The 25,132-nt window shown below is 43.1% G+C and overlaps 1 protein-coding gene across 25 annotated transcripts in view; it reads left to right on the top strand.

Moving 5' to 3' along the window:
* LOC110530368 (catenin delta-2) overlaps nt 1-25,132 on the top strand; it is a 144,436-nt gene that overhangs the window by 39,092 nt on the left and 80,212 nt on the right. For all 25 annotated transcript variants that reach the window (XM_021613361.3, XM_090182342.1, XM_090182336.1 and 22 more), the window contains one exon: nt 122-234. In XM_021613361.3, coding sequence (XP_021469036.1) covers nt 122-234 — 113 coding nt within the window. The remainder of the gene's footprint in view (nt 1-121; nt 235-25,132) is intronic.

The raw sequence follows: 25,132 nt of genomic DNA, 5'->3' as shown, positions 1-25,132 counted from the left end.
TTTGAATTGTCACAATCCTCATAAGAACAATTTGAGAAAGATTCAGGAATACAGTAAGCTAGATCCTTTGTGGCACAATATAGATAGGCTTACTGACAACAACTTTTTCATTTCTTTACAGGAGCTGCAATTTGAGCGACTGACTCGAGAACTGGAAGCCGAGCGGCAGATTGTCGCCACCCAACTGGAGCGATGCAAGCTAGGATCTGAGACAGGCAGCATGAGTAGCATCAGGTGTGTTCAGTAGAGTGGCACCACATGCTCGCTCTCACTCTTTTCTTTCTTTCTTTCTTTCTTTCTTTCTTTCTTTCTTTCTTTCTTTCTTTCTTTCTTTCTTTCTTTCTTTCTTTCTTTCTTTCCTCTGTGATGCAAGCCTGCCCTCCCTATCTTCTCCCCTACCTGTTTTCATCAAGTGTGTTCAGTGGATTGGCTCTACCTCAAATAGGGGGTGCTTATATTTGTCATGTTTCACATTTATTATTTGCATATCCCAACTTCCCCTGAGACACCCTCGGAGAAGAGGGTCACGGCTAGGAATCAGCCATTATTGATGGCGACCCTGGAGCAATTAGGGTTAAGTGTCTTGCTCAAGGGCAGATGGACATATTTTTCACCTTGTCTGCTCTGCGATTCAAACTAGCAATCTTTTGGTTACTGGCCCAGTGCTCAAACCGCTAGGCTACCTGCCGCTCCCAGACCCCCTACCTGTCTGTTGCATTAGCTGTGCTCAGTTAGCTGAAAACTATTTTCTGGCTTTTCCATCAGAGACAGATAGTACTTCGAACAATGGTGGTCAGCATTGATGTTGCTGAAAACCTGGGTAGAGATATGAAATTAACAGCCAGGTTTTGTGTTTTTTATTTTAATTTTATTTCACCTTAATTTAACCAGGTAGTCCAGTTGAGAACAAGTTCTCATTTACAACTGCGATCTGGCCAAGATAAAGCAAAAAAGCAGTGCAACAAAAACAACAACAGAGTTACACATAAACAAATGTACAGTCAATAACACAATAGAAAAATGTATGTACAATGTGTGCAAATGTAGTAAGATTAGGGAGGTAAGGCAATAAATAGGCCATAGAGGTGAAATAATTATAATTTAGCATTAACACTGGAGTGATAGATGTGCAGGTGATGATGTGGAGGTAGATGATTATGTGCAAGTTTTGCCAGATTCCAGGGAGAAAAATGCTGTTCACTTTGGAGAAAAGAAAGCATATTCAAGTTGTTTTACCCCTACCCCACCAATATCACATCTTTCCAATCTCAGAACAATAAAGACACCACTGGGCGAAAAGGGTCAATACCAGGGGATATTTTTATCTTTATATTTCCGGATATCTGACATTTGATTAGAGATAAGGCGTAGACATCCTCCAGATACCCATGTCCTTAATTTCATATATGGAGCTAGGATACTCTATGTAATGGAACAGTTTATATGTCCAATCCAGACCTCAGAAATCTCCCTGCTACCGAATGAGTCCAGGGAGAATATCTGGGTTGAGATTTCCTCAAGACACTCACCTGATGCGCGTACACCCGCTTACATACTTGTTGAATATTTTAACTCCGGAAAGGGTACGTGTCAACATGCCTTTATAGTTAGGCATGAACGGGTCCACATACCTTCAGAAATGTGTCATATCTATAGTCATTATCTGAGCATTTATGGATATATATTGTTTTATTTTATATACCATTTCAGTAGATGTCCTTATATGATATTTAACATTCATCCCCATATGTCTGATCAAAAATGGGCTAAATCCGACTCATGATTAATGTCCAGCGCCCAAATTATTTGACCTGTTCAGGCGCTGAAAATCATCGTGCTTCTTCCCATGAAGATGGCATATCTGAGCATTTGTACCATTTTCAGTAGTAAGCTACAAGGCACGAAAAGGCAAACATCTTCATATTTAATCCAAAGTACATCTCTGCTATTTCTGTTTAAAAAATACAGCATAGCAAATCCAGAACTCCAATTAATACACGTTTCCTGTAAAGATGCAAACGTAGATCAATCTTTGCTAAAAATGTATTTTGTTTATTTAACAGAAAATAAAATTTGCACACCCTCAATACCCCTCAATGCCTGCTCTGTGTGTTATGGAAGATGGATGCGATGGGTGCAGATTGGGTTGTCAGCTGTGGCGGTCCTTCGCAGTCCAGACCCGACATGGTGGTAGTGTTGGTCTGTGATCCACTCCATACTGTCAATGCATAAATCATTAATCAAAATTGTGTCAATATTGCAAGAAAATATTGTAATTCCGCATAAGCATACAACAAGGTAGAAACTCTACCTGCTTCATTATATTAACCAGTAATACAATAAGCCTAAACATTTTTTTTATGTTTAGCTAGTTTCTGAAAGGATTATATTGATTTAATATATGTCAAATTATTGAGTATGTCCTCAAAACTAAAATAAGCATCAGAAATTGTCCTTATTTAGCATATCAAAAAGCATATCAAGATCCTGATATGGGCCTCAGTCAAGATCAAATGCATTGTATATGCTGAGAACATATACTATGTAGGCCTACTGTCAGTATTTGTCATCATATAGAGAAAATAAGATGTTCACATAGGCCTATCTCAGGATATCTAATGAGTCGATATCCAGCCATACCATGTATGATATACTTAGGGAATCCAAAAATGATTTGTGCATGAAAGAAAAATATGGATTTCATCTTTTGTCAAATTATTGAGCGTGTGCTGAAAACTCAGAAATGCATCAGAAATTGTTCTTTTTTTCAGTATATCAAAAAGCATATTAAGATCCGGATATGGACCTGAGCCAAGAGAAGCCTATCTGGAATCAATATAGCTTAATATCTTGAATGCATTGAAAAAACACATATGCAATGTATACAGTTAGTATTTGTCAACACGATGAGAGAAAATATGATGTCACATATCTCAGGATATTGAATGAGTCCATATCCGGCCAGAGGAAATGTCCATGTGTGATATTCGGAGTAATCCCAATATCATATATGTCTAAAAGACACATCTGGATTCTGAATTTGGCAGTATATGGTGCATTCCACAAACCTCAAAATATGCATTGGAAATGGTCTGTATTCTCTAGAATATCAAAAACGTGTAATGTAAAGATATCACCTGATATCGCTGATTCTGATTTCCAGTTAACCAATCTTAAGCACTAAACCAAGGGTGTTAAACTCATTTTGCCCCTCGCCTTCAACGAGGTCTGGAGGGCCTCACTGAAAATTGGTTATATTTCCTCGCAGTCAAAATTTCTATCCATCGTTTTTTTTGTGTTTTTTTTTTGATGCTGACTGTCTAGCTTTCTTTTTTTGTGATTATAAGTGAGCTGGACACAATCAAGAAACTGTATAAATGTAGGTCCATTATCATTTCTACACCGTTTTGATTAGGTTTGAGTTATTTTTTATTAAATTGAGTTTGTTTTCCCCCTCAAAATCCCTAAGCTTTCATTTGAGTGATTATTAGCGAGTTGGACACAGTCAAGAAACTGTCTCTCCATAGAATCGTTTTTAATAGAATCAGCAGTGGAAAATGTTGCGTGGGATTTATGAAAGTCTGTCTAATCAGAGAACCATATGTTACTTCATCAGTTAAGTCAAACCAAGAGGGTCAGACACCTACAGATGCAAAGAGACTCAAAAGTCTCTCATCCACAGTATTATTACACCAGCCTGCTTGCTGTTACTGGGTCTGAAGACTTGTGAGTGAGATTCACAGGCCTCACATTGTTAGTTTTGTTAGTTTATTCTGTCAAGACAGGACAATAAGGCACCCCAAAGCGTCTACATTTGTGGTTAGTGTCCATTTAGCTTGAGTTGTTCTTAGAAAATGTTGGTGAGCTTGACTGAACTGAGGAGCCAGTGTGTTTGTCTTTGTTTGAGTGTGATGCAGTGGGCCTATTTCCCATGGCACTTCATCCAGACACTTTTATCATTTTTATCACAGGTTTCCACCTGCAGTCAATCCATTAGGCAAGCTCGTACTCACAGTTAACTCTTATTCAAGACTTACAAAAACAGATTCTTTCTCCCCTCATTTCCCATTCAGAAATTGATTACAGTTGACTGAAATATTAAAGTTGATTTGACTGACCTTTAAATACATTCCCCCTTACATCATGACAGCTCATCTCCTCTCAGACCGTGTATATCATTAAGATGGGTTGTTCAAGTTTTTCAAATGGATAGTTTGGAGGGCAGACTGATTTACCTGTCAGAAAGGTTTGATGCAAAAGAAGAGGATGCAAAATGATTTTCTTGCTGAATCAGTGTTGTATGAAGCTTGAATGACATTCCCTGCTCCTCCTCCACTGAACCTGAGCGTTGTGTCCCTGAGGTAACTGAAGGTCACGGTGAAGGTCAGGGTGGGGTCAGTAATGGGGGAGCTGTTCTCTCCTCTGACAGACAGGAGATCAGATCCCACTTATCCCTCTGATCATTTATTAATGGAAGACCACACCAGCCAGGCCTATGGGTTAGCAAATAAAGAATCCAATAATGGATTCTACTTGTCAATATCTGTGTGTCTATGTTTTACGTGACCTGAGGTGGTGTCTGTGAGCTGCCAATCAAGTATGTGATTTGATTAAATCTTTTATGACTGGTTTCTTATTCAACATTTATGAATCAGACTTTCAGTATGCATCTGTGTTTTACGGTGATTGAAATGATCAAAATCCCAGAGGAAATGTGTCACAGAACCTGAAAGCACAGTGAAAAACAATTGCCTGGGGTCATCGTCTTCTTTATGCTTATTGCACTCTACACACTGCTATATTTAATCTTGTGTCCTAAATATTTCGCATCACATCCACTTCAATGAATAAAATAGACAATTGCAACTCTGACATTCCATCACACACACCTCTTTTTTCCCCAGATTTGCCTCAGCACAAATTATGGATAGACCGTTCCCTGGGGCCAAGTCTGGTCTAGTTCATTGCAGTGGCTATGTTTGTCCTGTATCTTCAGGAATTCAGGTGGACAGCATTGTGCTAAACTGATAGCCCTTGCTCATAGGACTGCAACCTGCTTATCTAATAGTCCAACAGGGGCTCCTGTAGGCAGAGCCCAGGTGTCTCCCTAAAACAGATGCTGCTTGTGCTAAGGTGGTGGTTCTTTGCTCCGTTCAGGCCGGAGCAAGCCACTTCCCAGGGCGTGGGTTTGTCTGCCTCCTAAATGCTGTCTGTCGGGCACAGCGAGGACGTATTAAGCAAAATCTGTCAGAGCATTTGCCTGCCAGCTTAGTCTCTCCTAGCCTGTGGCTTTAGCACATTCTACAGTATGAAATGCACTGGGCTACGTCCCAAATGGCACCATATTCCCTTTATGGGCCCTGGTTAAAAGTAGTACACTATATAGGAAATAGGCTTTCATTTAGGATATATCCTGACAGTGAGAGACATTATGGTGCGTGTGTGGTATTGGGCTCTTCGTTGCTTTCAATGTCATCATGTTGGAATTTTGACAACTGACACGGTTTGATATGGAAATGTGGAAAACTGGGATTGGGATCATGAAATGCATGTTTCACAACAGTTTCAGAATCAACATAACAGCAGGACAATGGTATTGCAATTGCCACAATAGATCTATGTTGTTCTGCATCAGACTGCAGATTGATCGTGCACTTATGGTGTATTGAAAATCCTGTATGAAATAATGTGCTGTTGTCTTACATGTAAATTTAAAAATATATAAGGACATTTGGAGTCCCCGCTTCCTGTTAAATGACATCATATGAAGTTCTAGTGTAAGTCTTCTAAATGCCATGCTCACAATGTACTGGCAACTTTATGCTCTGATGAAACATTGCTGGATTTTATTAAAGGGCACCCAACGGCAATGGCTTTGAATCGTGATTACAGTTCAGGTGAATGGACTAGACTGCATTATATTTTCATCCAAACATTTAAATAAAAGTTGATTTGACATGACCTCAAAGGACTGTATGGAATAAGGATCACACTGTGATTAATTTCAGTTCATATTTCTGCATGACACTATAAGGGACTGGTCTCGATAATGGATGCTACTCAGCCCCTACTCCCCCAGTCTCTCTCTTTTTCTCTCTCTATCCATTGACTCTGTTTATTCTCCTAACAAAGCCATCACCTGTATTCTAAATGACAGCATCTGGTACGATCCATAAGGTCTTCTTTATTGGTCTAAACAAGTGGCAAGGTTAAAGACTTCTTGCAGTTGAAGGCAATGGAATGAATTCCTGGAGTAATAAGCCTTTTAACCCCCCCCCCCCCCCCCCCCCCCCCGCCACCCTTCCATCCCCCGTCTGCTGTCTACCCTGGAGTGCCCCAGACAGACCCTGTCTGATTGTAAAGGGTATTAGGCTTATTAAGGCTGTCTGGGCGTCTGAATGACTCATACTAACTGCCTTCCCTGTACAGTAGGGAAAGACGGAGCGTATTGATTCGCCTGCCAATCCGTCATGCCAAAGCAGTGATGAAAGCTTCCAAGCTAACCCCAGTCTGACAGTCAAGGCTTTCTCTGAATGACTCCAGCTTAAGTCTGTAGACCGGCCTTGTTGACAGAAATACTCTAGATCCAGCATTCAGGACGACAATAGTCTTACTGTAACCCTGAGACTAGAACCGTCAAGCTAGCTGGAACTGAAAAAAACACAATACAGAAACAGATGAAGTTGGGTTTGGTTGGGATTAGAAAATAAAAAAGAGAAGAGGCAAATGGTTTATTGTGTGTCTATGAATCCAGAAAAACCCAGTCGGTTGCTGCTCTGCTCTTCCCCCAACATGTAACCATGGCTCTATGCCACAGATGCTATAAAATGCCAACAGACATGGTGCTGTTGTGGAATCTCACAGCTTTAGAGCTTGCAAGAAAAGCATTTTGGTGTAAGTTTCAACTTGAAATTTCAAACATAGCAGACATACAGTTGAAGTCGGAAGTTTACATAAACTTAGGTTGTAGTCATTAAAACTTGTTTTTCAACCCTCCACACATTTCTTGTTTACAAACTATAGTTTTGGCAAGTCAGTTAGGACATCTACTTTGTGCACGACACAAGTAATTTTCCCAACAATTATTTTACAGACAGATTATTTCACTTATAATTCACTGTTTCACAATTCCAGTGGGTCAGAAGTTTACATAAACTAAGTTGACTGTGCCTTTAAACAGCTTGGAAAATGCCAGAAAATTATGTCATGCCTTTAGAAGCTTTAGAAGCTAATTGACATATTTGAATCAATTGGAGGTGTACCTGTGGGTGTATTTCAAGGCCTACCTTCAAACTCTCTGTCTTTGCTTGACATCATGGGAAATCTAAAGAAATCAGCCAAGACCTCAGAAAAATATTTCTAGACCTCCACAAGTCTGGTTCATCCTTTGGAGCAATTTCCAAACACCTGAAGGTATCATGTTCATCTGTACAAACAATAGTACGCAAGTATAAACACCATGGGACCACACAGCCATCATACCGCTCTCGTTCTGTCTCCTAGAGATGAACATACTTTGGTGCGAAAAGTGCAAATCAATCCCAGAACAACAGCAAAGGACCTTGTGAAGATGCTGGAGGAAATAGTTACAAAAATATCTATATCCAAAGTAAAACGAATCCTATATTGATATAACCTGAAAGGCCGCTCAGCAAGGAACAAGCCACTGCTCCAAAACCGCCATAGAAAAGCCAGACTACGGTTTGCAACTGCACATGGGGACAAAGATCGTACTTTTTGGAGAAATGTCCTCTGGTCTGATGAAACAAAAATAGAACTGTTTGGCCATAATGACCATCGTTGTGTTTGGAGGAAAAAGGGTGAGGCTTGAAATCTGAAGAACACCATCCCAACCGTGAAGCACGGGGTTGGCAGCATCATGTTGTGGGGTTGCTTTGATGCAGGAGGGACTGATGCACTTCACAAAATAGATGGCATCATGAAGGAGGAAAATTATGTGGATATTGTCATGTATTGTCATGTTGTGTCTTGTTTCTGTCCTTTCCCTTCACCCTGTCTCCCTCTGCTGGTCGTTATTAGGTTACCTTTTCTCCCCCTCTTTCCCCCAGCTGTTCCTTGTCTCCTCCTAACTACCTCGTCACCCCTTTTCCCACCTGTTCCCTTTTTCCCTCTGATTAGTCCTCTATATCTCTCTCTGTTTTTGTTCCTGTCTTTGTCGGATTCTTGTTTGTGTTTTTCATGCCTGAACCAGACTATCGTCATGTTTGCTGCAACCTTGTCCTGTCCTGTCGGAATCTGCCGGTCCATCTGAGCCTACCTATGTTTTGTTATTAAAGAAGTTCTGTTTACGTTAATTCGCTTTTGGGTCCTCATTCACGCACCGTAACAGAAGAATCCGACCAAGAATGGACCCAGCGACTTCGGATCCTCTCCACTCAGCCGTCGAGATCCAGGGAGCGATGCTAGGCAGACACGAGCAGGAATTGTCTGCTGCTCGACATGCCATTGAGACCCTGGCCACCCAAGTCTCCAACCTCACAGAACAGGTTCACCATCTCCGCCTCGATCCACCGGCCACTTCCAGGGCTTTCGAATCTCCGGAGCCCAGAATCAATAACCCGCCGTGTTACTCTGGGGAGCCCACTGAATGCCGCTCGTTCCTCACCCAGTGTGATATTGTGTTTTCTCTCCAGCCCAACACTTACTCCAGGAGCACTGCTCGTGTCGCCTACGTCATATCTCTCCTTACTGGACGGGCTCGTGAGTGGGGCACGGCAATCTGGGAGGCAAGGGCTGAGTGTACTAACCAGTATCAGGACTTTAAGGAGGAGATGATACAGGTTTTTGATCGATCTGTTTTTGGGGAGGAGGCTTCCAGGGCCCTGTCTTCCCTATGTCAAGGTAATCGATCCATAACAGACTACTCTATTGAGTTTCGCACTCTTGCTGCCTCCAGTGGCTGGAACGAGCCGGCTTTGCTCGCTCGTTTTCTGGAGGGTCTCCGCGCAGAGGTAAAGGATGAGATTCTCTCCCGGGAGGTTCCTTCCAGCGTGGATTCCTTGATTGAACTCGCTATTCGCATTGAGCGACGGGTTGATCTTCGTCACCGAGCTCGTGGAAAGGAGCTCGCGTTCTCCGTTGCCCCCCTCTCCGCATCACTACCATCTTCCTCTGCCGGCTCGGGTGCTGAGCCTATGCAGCTGGGAGGTATCCGCATCTCGACTAAGGAGAGGGAACGGAGAATCACCAACCGCCTCTGTCTCTATTGCGGTTCTGCTGGTCATTTTGTCACTTCATGTCCAGTAAAAGCCAGAGCTCATCAGTAAGCGGAGGGCTACTGGTGAGCGCTACTACTCCTGTCTCTCCTTCAAGATCCTGCACTACCTTGTCGGTCCATCTACGCTGGACCGGTTCGTCAGCTTCCTGCAGTGCCTTAATAGACTCTGGGGCGGAGGGCTGTTTTATGGACGAGACCTGGGCTCGGGAACATGACATTCCTCTCAGACAGTTAAGGGAGTCCACGGCCTTGTTCGCCCTGGATGGTAGTCCTCTCCCCAGGATTCAGCGTGAGACGCTACCTTTAACCCTCACTGTTTCTGGTAATCATAGCGAAACCATTTCTTTTTTAATTTTTCGTTCACCTTTTACACCTGTTGTTTTGGGCCATCCCTGGCTAGTTTGTCATAATCCTTCCATTAATTGGTCTAGTAATTCTATCCTCTCCTGGAACGTCTCTTGTCATGTGAAATGTTTAATGTCTGCTATCCCTCCTGTTTCCTCTGTCTCTTCTTCACAGGAGGAGCCTGGTGATTTGACAGGGGTGCCGGAGGAATATCACGATCTGCGCACGGTGTTCAGTCGGTCCAGGGCCACCTCTCTTCCCCCACACCGGTCGTATGATTGTAGTATTGATCTCCTTCCGGGAACCACTCCCCCCCGGGGTAGACTATACTCTCTGTCGGCTCCCGAACGTAAGGCTCTCGAAGATTATTTGTCTGTAGCTCTTGCCGCCGGTACCATAGTCCCCTCCTCCTCTCCCGCCGGAGCGGGGTTTTTTTTTGTTAAGAAGAAGGACGGGTCCCTGCGCCCCTGCATAGATTATCGAGGGCTGAATGACATAACTGTGAAGAATCGTTATCCGCTTCCTCTTATGTCTTCAGCCTTCGAGATCCTGCAGGGAGCCAGGTTTTTCACTAAGTTGGACCTTCGTAACGCTTACCATCTCGTGCGCATCAGGGAGGGGGACGAGTGGAAGACGGCGTTTAACACTCCGTTAGGGCACTTTGAATACCGGGTTCTTCCTTTCGGCCTCGCTAACGCTCCAGCTGTCTTTCAGGCATTAGTCAATGATGTCCTGAGAGACATGCTGAACATCTTTGTTTTCGTTTACCTTGACGATATCCTGATTTTTTCACCGTCACTCCAGATTCATGTTCAGCACGTTCGACGTGTCCTCCAGCGCCTTTTAGAGAATTGTCTTTTTGTGAAGGCTGAGAAGTGCTCTTTTCATGCCTCCTCCGTCACATTTCTCGGTTCTGTTATTTCCGCTGAAGGCATTAAGATGGATCCCGCTAAGGTCCAAGCTGTCATTGATTGGCCCGTCCCTAAGTCACGCGGCGAGCTGCAGCGCTTTCTCGGCTTCGCGAACTTCTATCGTCGTTTCATCCGTAATTTCGGTCAGGTGGCAGCTCCTCTCACAGCCCTTACTTCTGTCAAGACGTGCTTTAAGTGGTCCGTTTCCGCCCAGGGAGCTTTTGATCTCCTCAAGAATCGTTTTACATCCGCACCTATCCTTGTTACACCTGACGTCACTAGACAGTTCGTTGTCGAGGTTGACGCGTCAGAGGTGGGCGTGGGAGCCATTCTTTCTCAGCGCTCCCTCTCTGACGACAAGGTCCACCCTTGCGCGTATTTTTCTCATCGCCTGTCGCCGTCGGAACGTAACTATGATGTGGGAAACCGCGAACTGCTCGCCATCCGCTTAGCCCTAGGCGAATGGCGACAGTGGTTGGAGGGGGCGACCGTTCCTTTTGTCGTTTGGACTGACCATAGGAACCTTGAGTACATCCGTTCTGCCAAACGACTTAATGCGCGTCAGGCGCGCTGGGCGCTGTTTTTCGCTCGTTTCGAGTTCGTGATTTCTTATCGTCCGGGCTCTAAGAACACCAAGCCTGATGCTTTATCTCGTCTCTTCAGTTCTTCAGTAGCCTCCACTGACCCCGAGGGGATTCTCCCTGAGGGGCGTGTTGTCGGGTTGACTGTCTGGGGAATTGAGAGGCAGGTAAAGCAAGCACTCACTCAAACTCCGTCGCCGCGCGCTTGTCCTAGGAACCTTCTTTTCGTTCCCGTTCCTACTCGTCTGGCCGTTCTTCAGTGGGCTCACTCTGCCAAGTTAGCCGGCCATCCTGGCGTTCGGGGTACGCTTGCTTCCATTCGCCAGCGTTTTTGGTGGCCCACCCGGGAGCATGACACGCGTCGCTTCGTGGCTGCTTGTTCGGTCTGCGCGCAGACTAAGTCCGGTAACTCCCCTCCTGCCGGCCGTCTCAGGCCGCTTCCCATTCCCTCTCGACCGTGGTCTCACATCGCCTTAGATTTTGTCACCGGACTGCCTTCGTCAGCGGGGAAGACTGTTATTCTTACGGTTGTCGACAGGTTCTCTAAGGCGGCTCATTTTATTCCCCTTGCTAAGCTTCCTTCTGCTAAAGAGACGGCACAAATCATCATCGAGAATGTTTTCAGAATTCATGGCCTTCCGTCAGACGTCGTTTCGGACAGAGGTCCGCAATTCACGTCTCAATTTTGGAGGGAGTTTTGCCGTTTGATTGGGGCTTCCGTCAGTCTCTCTTCCGGCTTTCACCCCCAGTCTAACGGTCAAGCAGAACGGGCCAATCAGACTATTGGTCGCATCTTACGCAGTCTTTCTTTTCGCAACCCTGCGTCTTGGTCAGAACAGCTCCCCTGGGCAGAATACGCCCACAACTCGCTTCCTTCGTCTGCGACCGGGCTATCTCCTTTTCAGAGTAGCCTCGGGTACCAGCCTCCGCTGTTCTCATCTCAGTTCGCCGAGTCCAGCGTCCCCTCCGCTCAGGCTTTTGTCCAACGTTGCGAGCGCACCTGGAAGAGGGTCAGGTCTGCACTTTGCCGTTATAGGGCGCAGACTGTGAGAGCTGCTAATAAGCGTAGAACTAAGAGTCCTAGATATTGTCGCGGTCAGAGAGTTTGGCTCTCCACTCAGAACCTTCCCCTTAAGACCGCTTCTCGCAAGTTGACCCCGCGGTTCATTGGTCCGTTCCGTATTTCTCGGATCATTAATCCTGTCGCAGTGCGACTTCTTCTTCCGCGATATCTTCGTCGCGTCCACCCGGTCTTCCATGTCTCCTGTGTCAAGCCCGTTCTTCGCGCCCCCGCTCGTCTTCCCCCCCCCCCCATCCTTGTCGAGGGCGCACCCATCTACAGGGTCCGTAGGATTTTGGACATGCGTCCTCGGGGCCGTGGTCATCAGTACCTAGTAGATTGGGAGGGGTACGGTCCTGAGGAGAGGAGTTGGGTTCCCTCTCGGGACGTGCTGGACCGTGCGCTGATCGATGATTTCCTCCGTTGCCGCCAGGTTTCCTCCTCGAGTGCGCCAGGAGGCGCTCGGTGAGTGGGGGGGTACTGTCATGTATTGTCATGTTGTGTCTTGTTTCTGTCCTTTCCCTTCACCCTGTCTCCCTCTGCTGGTCGTTATTAGGTTACCTTTTCTCCCCCTCTTTCCCCCAGCTGTTCCTTGTCTCCTCCTAACTACCTCGTCACCCCTTTTCCCACCTGTTCCCTTTTTCCCTCTGATTAGTCCTCTATATCTCTCTCTGTTTTTGTTCCTGTCTTTGTCGGATTCTTGTTTGTGTTTTTCATGCCTGAACCAGACTATCGTCATGTTTGCTGCAACCTTGTCCTGTCCTGTCGGAATCTGCCGGTCCATCTGAGCCTACCTATGTTTTGTTATTAAAGAAGTTCTGTTTACGTTAATTCGCTTTTGGGTCCTCATTCACGCACCGTAACAGATATATTGAAGCAACATCTCAAGACATCAGTCAGGAAGTTAAAGCTTGGTCACAAATAGCTCTTCCAAATGGACAATGACCCCAAGCATACTTCCAAAGTTGTGGCAAAATGGCTTAAGGACAACAAAGTCATGGTATTGGCGTGGCCATCACAAAGCCCTGACCTCAATCCTATAGAAAATTTGTGGACAGGACTGAAAAGCGTGTGCGAGCAAGGTGACCTACAAACCTGACTCCGTTACACCAGTTCTGTCAGGAGGAATGGGCCAAAATTCACCCAACTTATTGTGGGAAGCTTGTGGAAGGCCCCCCGAAAAGTTTGACCCAATTTAAACAATTTAAAGGCAATGCTACCAAATACTAATTGAGTGTATGTAAACTTCTGACCCACTGGGAATGTGATGAAAGAAATAAAAGCTGAAATAAATCATTCTCTCTACTATTATTCTGACATTTCACATTCTTAAAATATAGTGGTGATACTGACCTAAGACAGGGATTTTTTAAAAGGATTAAATGTCAGGAATTGTGAAAAACTGAGTTTAAATGTATTTGGCTAAGACTTCAACTCTATCTAAATCAGTTGGTCGAGACACTACCATCTTGGATCTGATTCTCTCACTGAGCCATCCTAAATATATCCCTGGACGTCTGCCACTCAATAATACAGGTTGGCCGTTGCTCATCACTACTGATAACGAATATGTCCTAGATCTCTTAATGGAGCAAAGAGTTATGGCCCAAAACCATCTGACAGCTTAGCTTCCTTCCATGTGTCTGCCAGGGCCAGCTAGAGAGACTTTCCCTCTCTGTCCAGGAACCAGGAGTCTGTATGTCACACCAGACTCAGCCAAGTGGAGGGGTCATGGTTCAGTAGGATTTGAATCTCATGGTGAAAACCAACATGGGTTTTCTCTTCTGATTCAGGCTCAGTTCTTCTTGGACCATTATCAACAAAGAAGGTCCAAATTGGCAGGATATGAATTCATTTTCCCCAATTTAAAGGTTCAAAGGATACAATTTGGTCAGACCTCCTACCGTTCGTCATACAGGGCCTCTAATCATCAACCTCCTCTTCAATGAGAGTTATAAATGGCGGTGCCTAGAGTATGTGACATAGACACGCAGGCCAAGTTGTCATGTTTCAAAACTAATTGGCCAGGGGGACCTGGGCGCAAGGTGTCTTCCGTACTAACATTAGGATAATAGAAACCCTTTCAACCTGACAGTGAATCAAACAGCAGGAACACAGACAGCTCCCTAACAAAGGAAAATGTGATTTACTGAAGCTAATGAGGGGAGACAAATAGCTGAAATCCAATTTCAGTGAAAGTGTAGAAGAAAGAAAATGGTCAAACTTCCAACAGAGGTAGGCTTAGGTTTCCCACACCATTATGCTGTATCCTATTCCGATGAATCATAATGCCTAAGTCAGACCATGTGTGTTTCTGATACATGAACCAGGCTACTGTAGCATCTAGGATACTACAATCAACATTAACATTATCCAAAGCCTGGCCTATGACCTTCGTAGAACCTATTATTACTAATATCCAAAGCCTGTGTGACATGAAGTTTTGTTAGTTTTGGCTGTTGAAATAAAGGATTGAGCACCTAATCAGAGATCTCATATATATATATACTGAACTACCCTGTGAAAGGTAGTGCACTACATAGGGAATAGGGTGCTATTTGGGACACAGCCAGGGTGTTTTATCTGTGCAGTTAACAAATAATTAAGAGTCATTATGGCGATCCAGGGATGTGCCTGGGTACTTTCCCCCCTCCCTCACAGGAGCTACCTGGCAAACCTTCACTGTAATGAAGCTTCCCTCTCCCTTGACTCAGCAGATTTCCCCACTCTACAGTTGATCTGTTTCTCCTGGGATTTAAATTAGGGAGAATTCATTTCCATCAGGGCTATTTACCTCTTCTCACAGTCACAGACCAAGCTTCTCACTCGTGTTTTTCCACCTATTATTTCAATACACTAATGCACACTAGGGATACAGACGCCATTGTGCCCAGTCCTGATAGGAGGGCACAATGGGAGGTATGATGAGCATGATCTCTCGCTCGCCCACTCCTGTAATGGATGCTGGGGGTGTCTCAGTTCTTTTAGCGGATGAGTGCCTTTGGGATGTACTCATTTATGACATGGAATCCCTCTCACATCATGACACTGACCACACCAGTGTAGTGCAGCGCCCACTGAGTGGATGTTACTTTGAGTGGGGGGAACTAAGTGATTAGGTAAAACCATACCCCACTCTCAAGCATCTTAACAATCCTCTCACTGGTGGCAACATGCTCTCTGATCAAATGAGAGGGGCAACCACACCTGCAAAAATAGGTATCCTAACAATTTAGTTCCAACACAATATTATGTATTTAGCTACTCTGCTATTTCTATCTAATCACATAATTTTCAACTCTATGCCCACTTCCACCACAAGGTGTTACTAGGTGAAAGTAGTCCCCCTCTCTATCCTATAAAAAGGTAGGCTATTTGAGAAGTGCTATATTTTTTTATAGGAAAGAGTGGGGGACTACTTTGAACTACATTTGGTCACTCCAGTCAGTGAGTAACTAGCTACTCCATATTTATAGGATATATAGTGTGGGACTAGTTTGTACTAGATTTGACATCTCCAGTCAGTGTCTAGCTCCACTACTCCAAGTTGGTGCGTCCCTCTCTCTCTCTGTCCTCTGTGTGGGCCTGCCACTGTGACCCCCATCAGTGTGTGGCCCTACTCTCCTCTGCTCTCCTCTGCTCTTTCCTTTCACATTCATCTGTAGAGAACAATGGATGTCTCCCTGCCTCTGTTATATACACTGTCACAGCCTCTCACACATCACGGGGGCAGTGGCTGGGAAGTTGAATACTACTCCTCCTCACTGCTCCAGCACAGTATCCATTTTTTGAATGTTTGATCAAGATCTGCCTTGAAGGTGAGTTGCGGTGTCCAAATGCCAGACGCGAAAAGGCACACTGCAATATTGATGCTCTCATCTGTACTGTATTTGCACAGAAAAAAATTGGAAAGATTCTGATGATCCCTCGTGCCATGAACGATGTGCATGTTGAGTACCAGTCAAAAGTTGGGACAGACCTACTCATTCAAGGTTTTCTTTTTTCTTTTGACTCTTTTCTACATTATATAATAATAGTGAAGACATCAAAACTATGAAATAACACATATGGAATCATGTAGTAACCAATTTTTAAAAAAATCAAATCTAAATAGATTTTAGATTTTAGATTCTTCAAATAGCCACCCTTTGCCTTGATGACAGCTTTGCCCACTCTTGGCATTCTCTAAACCAGCTTCATGAGGTGGAATGCATTTCAATTAACAGGTGTGCCTTCTTAAAAGTTCATTTGTGTAATTTCTTTCCTTCTTATTAATGCATTTGAGCCAATCAGTTGTGTTGTGACAAGGTAGGGGTGGTATACAGAAGATAGCCCTATTTGGTAAAAGACCAAGTTCATATTATGGAAAGCACAGCTCAAAAAAAGCAAAAAGAAGTGACAGTCCATCATTAATTTAAGACGTGAAGGTAAGTCAATCCGGAAACTTTCAAGAATTTTGAATGTTTCTTCAAGTACAGTCACAAAAACCATGAACCACTATGATGAACTGGCTCTCATGTAGACCGCCACTGGAAAGGAAGACCCAGAGTTACCTTGCAGCCCAAATAAATGCTTCACAGGGTTCAAGTAACAGACACATCTCAACATCAACTTTTGAGGAGACTGCGTGAATCAGGCCTTCATGGTCGAATTGCTGCAAATAAACCACTACTAAAGGACACCAATAAGAAGAAGAGACTTCCTTTGGCCAAGAAACATGAGCAATGGACATTAGAATGGTGGAAATCTCTCCTTTGGTCTGATGAGTCCAAATCTGAGAATTTTGGTTCCTACCGACATGTCTTTGTGAGACGCAGAGTAGATGAACAGATATTCTCCGTAATGTGTGGTTCCCACTGTGATGCATGGAGGAGGTGGTGTGGGGGTGCTTTGCTGATGACACTGTGTGTGATTTATTTAGAAATCAAGGCACACTTAAGCAGCATGGTTACCACAGCAATCTGCAGCGATACGCCATCTCATCTGGTTTGAACTTAGTCCCACTATCATTTGTTTTTAAACAGGATGACCGAACACACCTCCAGGCTGTGTAAGGGCTATTTGACCAAGAAGGAGAGTGATGGAGTGCTGCATCAGATGATCTGGCCTCAACAATCACCCGACCAATTTGAGATGGTTTGGGATGAGTTGGACCGCAGAGTGAAGGAAAAGCAGCCAACAAGTGTTCAGCATATGTGGGAACTCCTTCAAGACCGTTGTAAAAGCATTCCATGTGAAGCTGGTTGAGAGAATGCCAAGAGTGTGCAAAGCTGTCATCAAGGCAAAGGGTGGCTATTTGAAGAATCTAAAATATTCAATCTATTTTAATTTGTTTAACTTTTTTTGGGTTACTACATGATTCCATATGTGTTATTTCAAAGTCTTGATGTCCTCAGTATTATCGTACAATGTAGAAAATAGTCAAATTAAAGAAATACCCTTGAATGAGTAGGTGTGCCCAAACTTTTGACTGGTACTGTATGTAAATTAAAAAGTATTTAGTCTGTAATGTCTTTTTTGTTATGTGTCGGATCCCAGTAAGACCAGCAGTCGCCATTGACGTTGGCTACTGGTCAGCCTAATAAATCAAATCAAATGCGATGCATTCCCTGACATACATGTTGTGGGAGCAGGGTTTGTACTAGAGTTTTCATAACAATCGGAAATCGGTATTTATGGACACCGAGTTGGCCGATTTAAAAACAATTATGATTTATTTTTTTACACCTTTATTTAACTAGGCAAGTCACTTAAGAACACTGCCCCCTTGTTCAGAACAACAGATTTTTACCTTGTCAGCTCGGAGATTCAATCTTGCAGTATATATTTTTAAACCTGCATATTTAGCTAATATTGCCTGCTAACATGAATTTATTTTAACTAGGGAAATTGTGTCACTTCTCTTGCAACAGAGTCAGGGTATATGCAGCAGTTTAACAAAGACAGCCAACTTCGCCAAACGGGATGATTTAACAAAAGCGCATTTGCGAAAAAACAATCGTTGCACGACTGTACCTAACCATAAACATCAATGCCTTTCCTAAAATCAATATAAATTTTTAAACCTGCATATTTAGCTAAAAGAAATCCAGGTTAGCAGGCAATATTAACCAGGTGAAATTGTGTCACTTCTATTGTGTTCATTGCACGCAGAGTCAGGGTATATGCAACAGTTTGGGCTGACTGGCTCGTTGCGAACTAATTTGCCAGAATTTTACGTAATTATGACATAACATTGAAGGTTGTGCAATGTAACAGGAATATTTAGACTTATGGATGCTACCCATTAGATAAATTACGGAACGGTTCCGTATTTCACTGAAAAGTTTTGTTTTTTCGAAATTATAGTTTCCGGCTTCGACCATATTAATGACTAAAGGCTCGTATTTCTGTGTGTTATTATGTTATAATTAAGTCTATGATTTGATATTTGATTGAGCAGTCTGACTGAGCGATGGTAGGCAGCAGCAGGCTTGTACGCATTCATTCAAACAGCACCTTTGTGCGTTTTACCAGCAGCTCTTCTCAATGATTCAAGCATTGAGCTGTTTATGACTTCAAGCCTATCAACTACCGAGATTAGGCTGGTGTAACCGATGTGAAATGGCTAGCTAATTAGCTAATACCGTTTCAATCGGTGACGTCACTCTGAGACTTGGAGTAGTTGTTCCCCTTGCTCTGCAAGGGCCGTGGCTTTTGTGGAGCGATGGGTAACAATGCTTCGAGGGTGGCTTTTGTCGATGTGTTCCTGGTTCGAGCCCAGGTAGGGGCGAGGAGAGGGACGGAAGCTATACTGTTACACTGGCAATACTATAATGCCTATAAGAACATCCAATAGTCAAAGGTATATGAAATACAAATGGTATAGAGAGAAATAGTCCTATAATTCCTATAACTACAACCTAAAACTGCTTACCTGGGAATATTGAAGACTCATGTTAAAAGGAACGACCAGCTTTCATATGTTCTCATGTTCTGAGCAAGGAACTCAAACGTTAGCTTTTTTACATGGCACATATTGCACTTTTACTTTCTTCTCCAACACTTTGTTTTTGCATTATTTAAACCAAATTGAACATGTTTCATTATTTATTTGAGGCTAAATTGATTTTATTGATGTATTATATTAGGTTAAAATAAGTGTTCATTCAGTATTGTTGTAATTGTCATTATTACAAATACATTTTAAAAATCGTCCGATTAATCGTTATCTGCTTTTTTTGGTCCTCCAATAATCAGTATCGGCGTTGAAAAATCATAATCGGTCGACCTCTAGTTTGTACTGTGCACATGCATCTCTTTGAAATGTAATTCAGTCTTACTGCACTGTACTGTATATTCAGTGAGGGGGGAGGGAGTCCTGTGAGGGAGTCCTTGGCTGAGCATGGCGCTTACCAATACAGTGTTGTGGGTTCGCATCCCACGGGGGACCAGTACGAAAAAAGTCTGAAAATATATATATTTTTTAATTAACCAGGAAAAGCCCATTGAGACCCAGGCTGCGGTTCAAACTCAAAAGACACACCCTCGTCCACTTACCCTTGCCTTATGCCCTTGGGGGAATCCCCATCACCATCTTGGAGGGCGGTCCAAAGGATTAGCCAAGCAAGGGAAGTTTGCAACGTAAGCCACTCAGCCCTCGTTTTTGGTCTAGTTTGCGAGTGTATAATTATGTTCACTTCGGAGCCTGAAACTCCCCATAATTCAATTTGGGACGATTGTACATCCCCTAAGAAAAGTCAGCCAAAAATTAAAACCTCAACGTCAATATGGAGTCAACATACATGTGTAAGTAAAAACGAATGTAAATAAATTAGAAATTGTGCTACTAATGCACATGACGGTACAAACATGTCTCGTAAAAGTAATTATGTTTTTGTTTGGTTAGCTTTTGGAAATTGTAGAAATAAAACATTTTCCTTCTTCAGAAGTTCCAGCTTGGCGGGCTAATGTTATTAAGCTAATTAATTTGCTATATTAATAATTATATATTTAATGTAAGTAGACATGCAATCATAATTGACTGTAGCACATATAAATCACCCACAAGCTACCGGTGGCTGAAAACACAATCATAGCGGGATGAAGGATGGCGATTTTCCGGGCAAGGGCGGGCCATTTAAAAATCACTCCTTCCTCCCTCGCCCCTTGCCCTGCAAGTGTATTCTCGTCAGGCGTCATGATACGTCATCAGAAGTGGGGATAGGGTGTATTTTAAGTGTTTTGACTGCAGCTCCATAGTCTCTTTTTCAAGGGAGACCTGGCCGAGAGAGCAGCAACAATCAATACATTACAGAATTAAAACATACAACAACATGATCCAGCCTAAGAAAAAGCATTTACAATCCTCTGTAACAGTCTCCCATCAAAATGTTTTATTCATTCAGTGGCGCTAACATATCTAGATGAAGCCTGGATTGTAGACTATTCCATGCCACAAGATGAGAAGGCAGTCTGGCCTAATACTGTAAATGTCCTGGGGTCTTTAAGTAGCAACCACCTAGCAGACCGGGTATGGTAACTGCTGGTGGTGAAGGAGATAAGACTACAGAGGTAAAGAGAAAGTTTACCCAAAAGGGCTTTGTAGAGGAACACATACAAATGTAGCTTTCTGTGCATATAAAATGAGGTCCAACCCACCATTTGGTACTAGGTGCAATGGTGGGTGACTGACTTGGCATTTGTAATAAAGCACAAGGATGCATGATAAACAGAGTCCAGTCTCTGTAAGACCGATGAGGCTGCATGCATACACAACAAGTCACCATAATCAATTACAAAGAGAAAAGTGGCCTGAACAAGCTTATTTCTAGCCATAAGCGGGAAACAAGCCTTATTAAGAAAATAAAAACCTAATTTCAATTTAAGCTTCCTCACAAGATTATCCATATGAACTTTAAAGGACAACTTGTCATCCAACCATATAAAAGGTATTTGTAGGATGACACATTTTCAATGGATAAGCCACCAGATGTGACAATGCTAACCTTCTCTGTCTAAGTGCGAGCTCTGGTAAAGGTCATACATTTAGTTTTTTATACATTCAGGACCAGTTTCAGACCTTAAAGGGATGTGTGCAGTGACTGAAAAGCAGTCTGGAGCTTCTCAACAGCATGAATCAGAGAAGGAGCACATTAATATGACTGTATCATCTGTATATAGATGTAACTTTGCTGGTTGCATCCCATTTCCCAAATAATTAATAGACATTTTAGAAGAAAAATATTATTTGAACCCTGGGGCACACCTCTATTAATCTCAAGAAAGCTAGACTTGTGATTGTCAGCATATACACATTGTGTTCTGTCAGAAAGATAGTTCCTAAACCAATTTACTGACCCTTCACTGAGACCAATGTTACTGGGTCCAGCAAGAAACAATTCATGGTTGTTTTTTAATCAAGTGCATTTATGATGTATTTTGCCACGGCCATAGCTGCAGTTGTGGTGCTATGCCCCGATCTAAAGCCAGACTGAAACCCACTTAGTTGTGTTCTTTTCAATTAAGACGTTCTTTAACTGCGAGTTCCCTAGGGATTGATAGACTTTGGCCAGGATAGGGAGCTTGTAGATAGGACAATAGTTATTAGAATCTGAGGGATCTCCACCCTTTAGCAGTGGGAGGACATAAGCTGATTTCCAAATGCTGGGTATGGAATTGATCAAGAGTCCCATCAAGAGTCCGAATTTTTGTATTTATAACACAAGCAATTGCACAGTGAACACTGACATCATTACAGAATATCCCAGTCGATGTGTTTTTGTCAGGGGTATTTGTTAGAAGAATGTCCAATAGCGTTGATTTGTTAGATGCTCTGGGAATCGGTCTTGTAGGCACATTAATTAATTTGCCCGAGATTCAGAGAGTAATACAGTTTTTTAAAAGAGTCCAATACATAGTCATTTAGCTTGTGTAGGAAATCAGAAACAGAGTTAAGTGTGTCTCCCGAAGCTGAGGGAAGCTGTTGCAGCTGACTACAGTGATGTGGGAGTTCTTATACAGTGCATTTAGAAAGTAGTCACATTGTGTTACATTACAACTTATTTTAAAATTGAATAAATGTTTTTCCTCATCAATCTACACACAATACCCCATAATGACAAAACAAAAACAGGTTTTAGACATTTTTGCTCATTTTTACATAAGTATTCAGACCCTTTGATATGAGATTCGAAATTGAGCTCCGGTGCATCCTGTTTCCATTGATCATCCTTGAGATGTTTCTACAACTTGATTGGAGTCCACCCGTGGTAAATTCAATTGATTGAGCATGATTTGGAAAGGCACACACCTGTCTATATAAGGTCCCACAGTTGACAGTGCATGTCAGTGCAAAAACCAAACGATGAGTTTGAAGGAATTGTCGGTAGAGATCCGAGACAGGATTGTGTCGAGGCACAGATCTGGGGAAGGGTACCAAAACATTTCTGCAGTATTGAAGGTCCCCAAGAACACAGTGGCCTCCATCAGTATTAAATGGAAGATGTTTGGTACCACCAAGACTCTTCCTAGAGCTGGCCGCTGTCGTGGAAATGTTCTGTATTTACCAAATCATGAGAGCAAACCACACACAAGTCAGAGTTAGTTATCACAAAGTCCATCTTTAATTATATGAGCTCCATTACAATCCCATGACTCTCAGATGAATTCAGTGTCTATCAATGAATTCTCTGAGAGTCCCTTACACATTGCAACTGAGATCCTTTATAGCAAAGACACACATAGCCAGACAGCATCGGCATAATTTATCGTTCAGCTTTGTCTCCTAAACTATGTTATTTTCCCAAACTCAGAACCATAAACCAATCCTCCATATCAACAGGCATATATCAAATCCATCCTATCTTGACAAGATCACAGAGACACATTGACTGGCACACAGACATTGTGGAGCCAAGAGATACACGCTTGACCTCTCCCCTCTCTCCGGCCCAAGTAACTTAGTCTTGACATAGAACAGATACTGCAACCCCGCCACAGTATTATACAAAAATAACATTCTGGTGAGAAGTAACTTACAAACATATGATGAATATAAAACATCTTACCTATGTTACCAACTAATTCTGATTATTCCCCAACACCGCACAGCCAAACTGAGAAATCCGGGGAGAAGGACTTTGGTCAGGGAGGTGACCAAGAACCTGATGGTCACTCTGACAGAGCTCCAGAGTTCTTCTGTGGAGATGAGAGAACCTCCCAGAAGGACAACCATCTCTGCAGCACTCCACCAATCCGGCCTTTATGGTAGAGTGACCAGATGGATGCCACTCCTCAGTAAAAGGCACATGACAGCTCGCTTGGAGTTTGCCAAAAGGCACCTAAAGGACTCTCAGACCATAAGAAACCAGATTCTCTGGTCTGATTAAACCAAGATTGAACTCTTTGGCCTCAATGCCAAGCGTCACATCTGGAGGAAGCCTGGCACAATCCTTACGATGTAGCATGGTGGTGGGACCATCATGTTGCGGGGATGTTTTTTAGCGTCAGGGCCTGGGAGATCGAGGTAAAGATGAACGAAGAAAAGTACAGACAGATCCTTGATGAAAACCTGCTCCAGAGTGCTAAGGATCTCAGACTGGGGTGATGGTTCACCTTCCAACAGGAGAACAACCCTAAGCACACAGCCAAGACAGCGCAGGAGTGGCTTCGGGTCAAGTCTTTGAATGTCCTTGAGTGGCCCTGGCAGAGCCTGTACTTGAACCCGATCTAATATCTCTTTAGAGACCTGAAAATAGCTGTGAACTCCCCATCCAAGCTGACAGACCTTGAGAGGATATGCAGAGAAGAATGGAAGAAACTCCCCAAATACAGGTGTGCCAAGTTTGTAGTGTTATACCCAAGAAGACCTCAGGCTGTAATCGCTGCCAAAGGCGCTTCAACAAAATACTGAGTAAAGGGTCTGAATACTTATGTAAATGTAATATTTCAGTATTCCCAAAAACATTTTCAGCTTTGTCATTATGGGGTATTGTGGGTAGATTGATGAGGGGAACAAATCAATTTCAAAATAAGGCTGAAACATAACAAAATGTGAATACTTTCTGAATGCATACGTTCACTTTAACCGCAAGCAATTCAACATGTTTGGCTTTGGTAATTGAGAGAATTCTTGAATTTAACATATATTGCAACCCCTCCTCCTTTACTCATCCGATCAGCTCTAAAAACCGTGTACCTGTCAATAGAAATCAAGTTATTTGACACAGATTTCTTTAGCCAAGTTTCTGATAAAACCATTATGTCCGCATTTGTCGTATTGGCCCATGTTCTAATCGTGTCTATTTTTGGAAATAGACTTCAGACATTTACATGCAAAAGGCCAAAACCTCCTCTGTTTTTTAAATCATAGGGTGTCGGTAGATATTGCATGGTATCTACCGGCCCAGAGTTTCATCTCACATTACCAGAGATCAACAATAAAAGCATAACTATACATCTCAAGAATAGTTGTTATATACAGCATCCACCTTCACATCAAAAGTGTTTGCTTCTGTAGACAGGATCAGGGTCATTCAAACTCAAATCTGAAAGATCAGACATACAAATGGACAGACTGATTGGCTGCCATCTTGCATTACGAAGTCTTACTGTGGTTTGCCATGAAGACTTTGCTTTGCTGTATGCTCTCACTACTGTAAGTTGCTCTGGATAAGAGTGTCTGCTAGATGATTCAAATGTAAATAAAATATGTAAAAATTGGTGGTGGAGAACGAGCAGACTGTTTGGGGTGGAGAGGTGTTGTAACAGGGCTCCCTTGGGGGTTCCCTTGCAAAAGAGACCTTTGTGTCAATGGTGATAAAATAGATATGTTGTTTAAACAGGAGAGTGTTCGGCTGCCATGCTGCACAACCTCCTCCGGTTTAATAAGCCATTGGTTACAGTTATATCTTTAACTGCTCTAACACTCTGAACTTAACCTTGCTCTTCTTGTCCTCACTTTATAGTGCTGCTCTTAGCACTAACACACAATATCCACACACACACACACACACAC

This window comes from Oncorhynchus mykiss, chromosome 8 (assembly GCF_057628025.1).
Source record: "Oncorhynchus mykiss isolate SJ-2025 chromosome 8, ASM5762802v1, whole genome shotgun sequence".
In the NCBI taxonomy this organism is placed as follows: domain Eukaryota; kingdom Metazoa; phylum Chordata; class Actinopteri; order Salmoniformes; family Salmonidae; genus Oncorhynchus; species Oncorhynchus mykiss.
The sequence above is the reverse complement of the archived record's forward strand: the minus strand, read 5'-3'. Positions and strand labels throughout refer to the sequence as shown.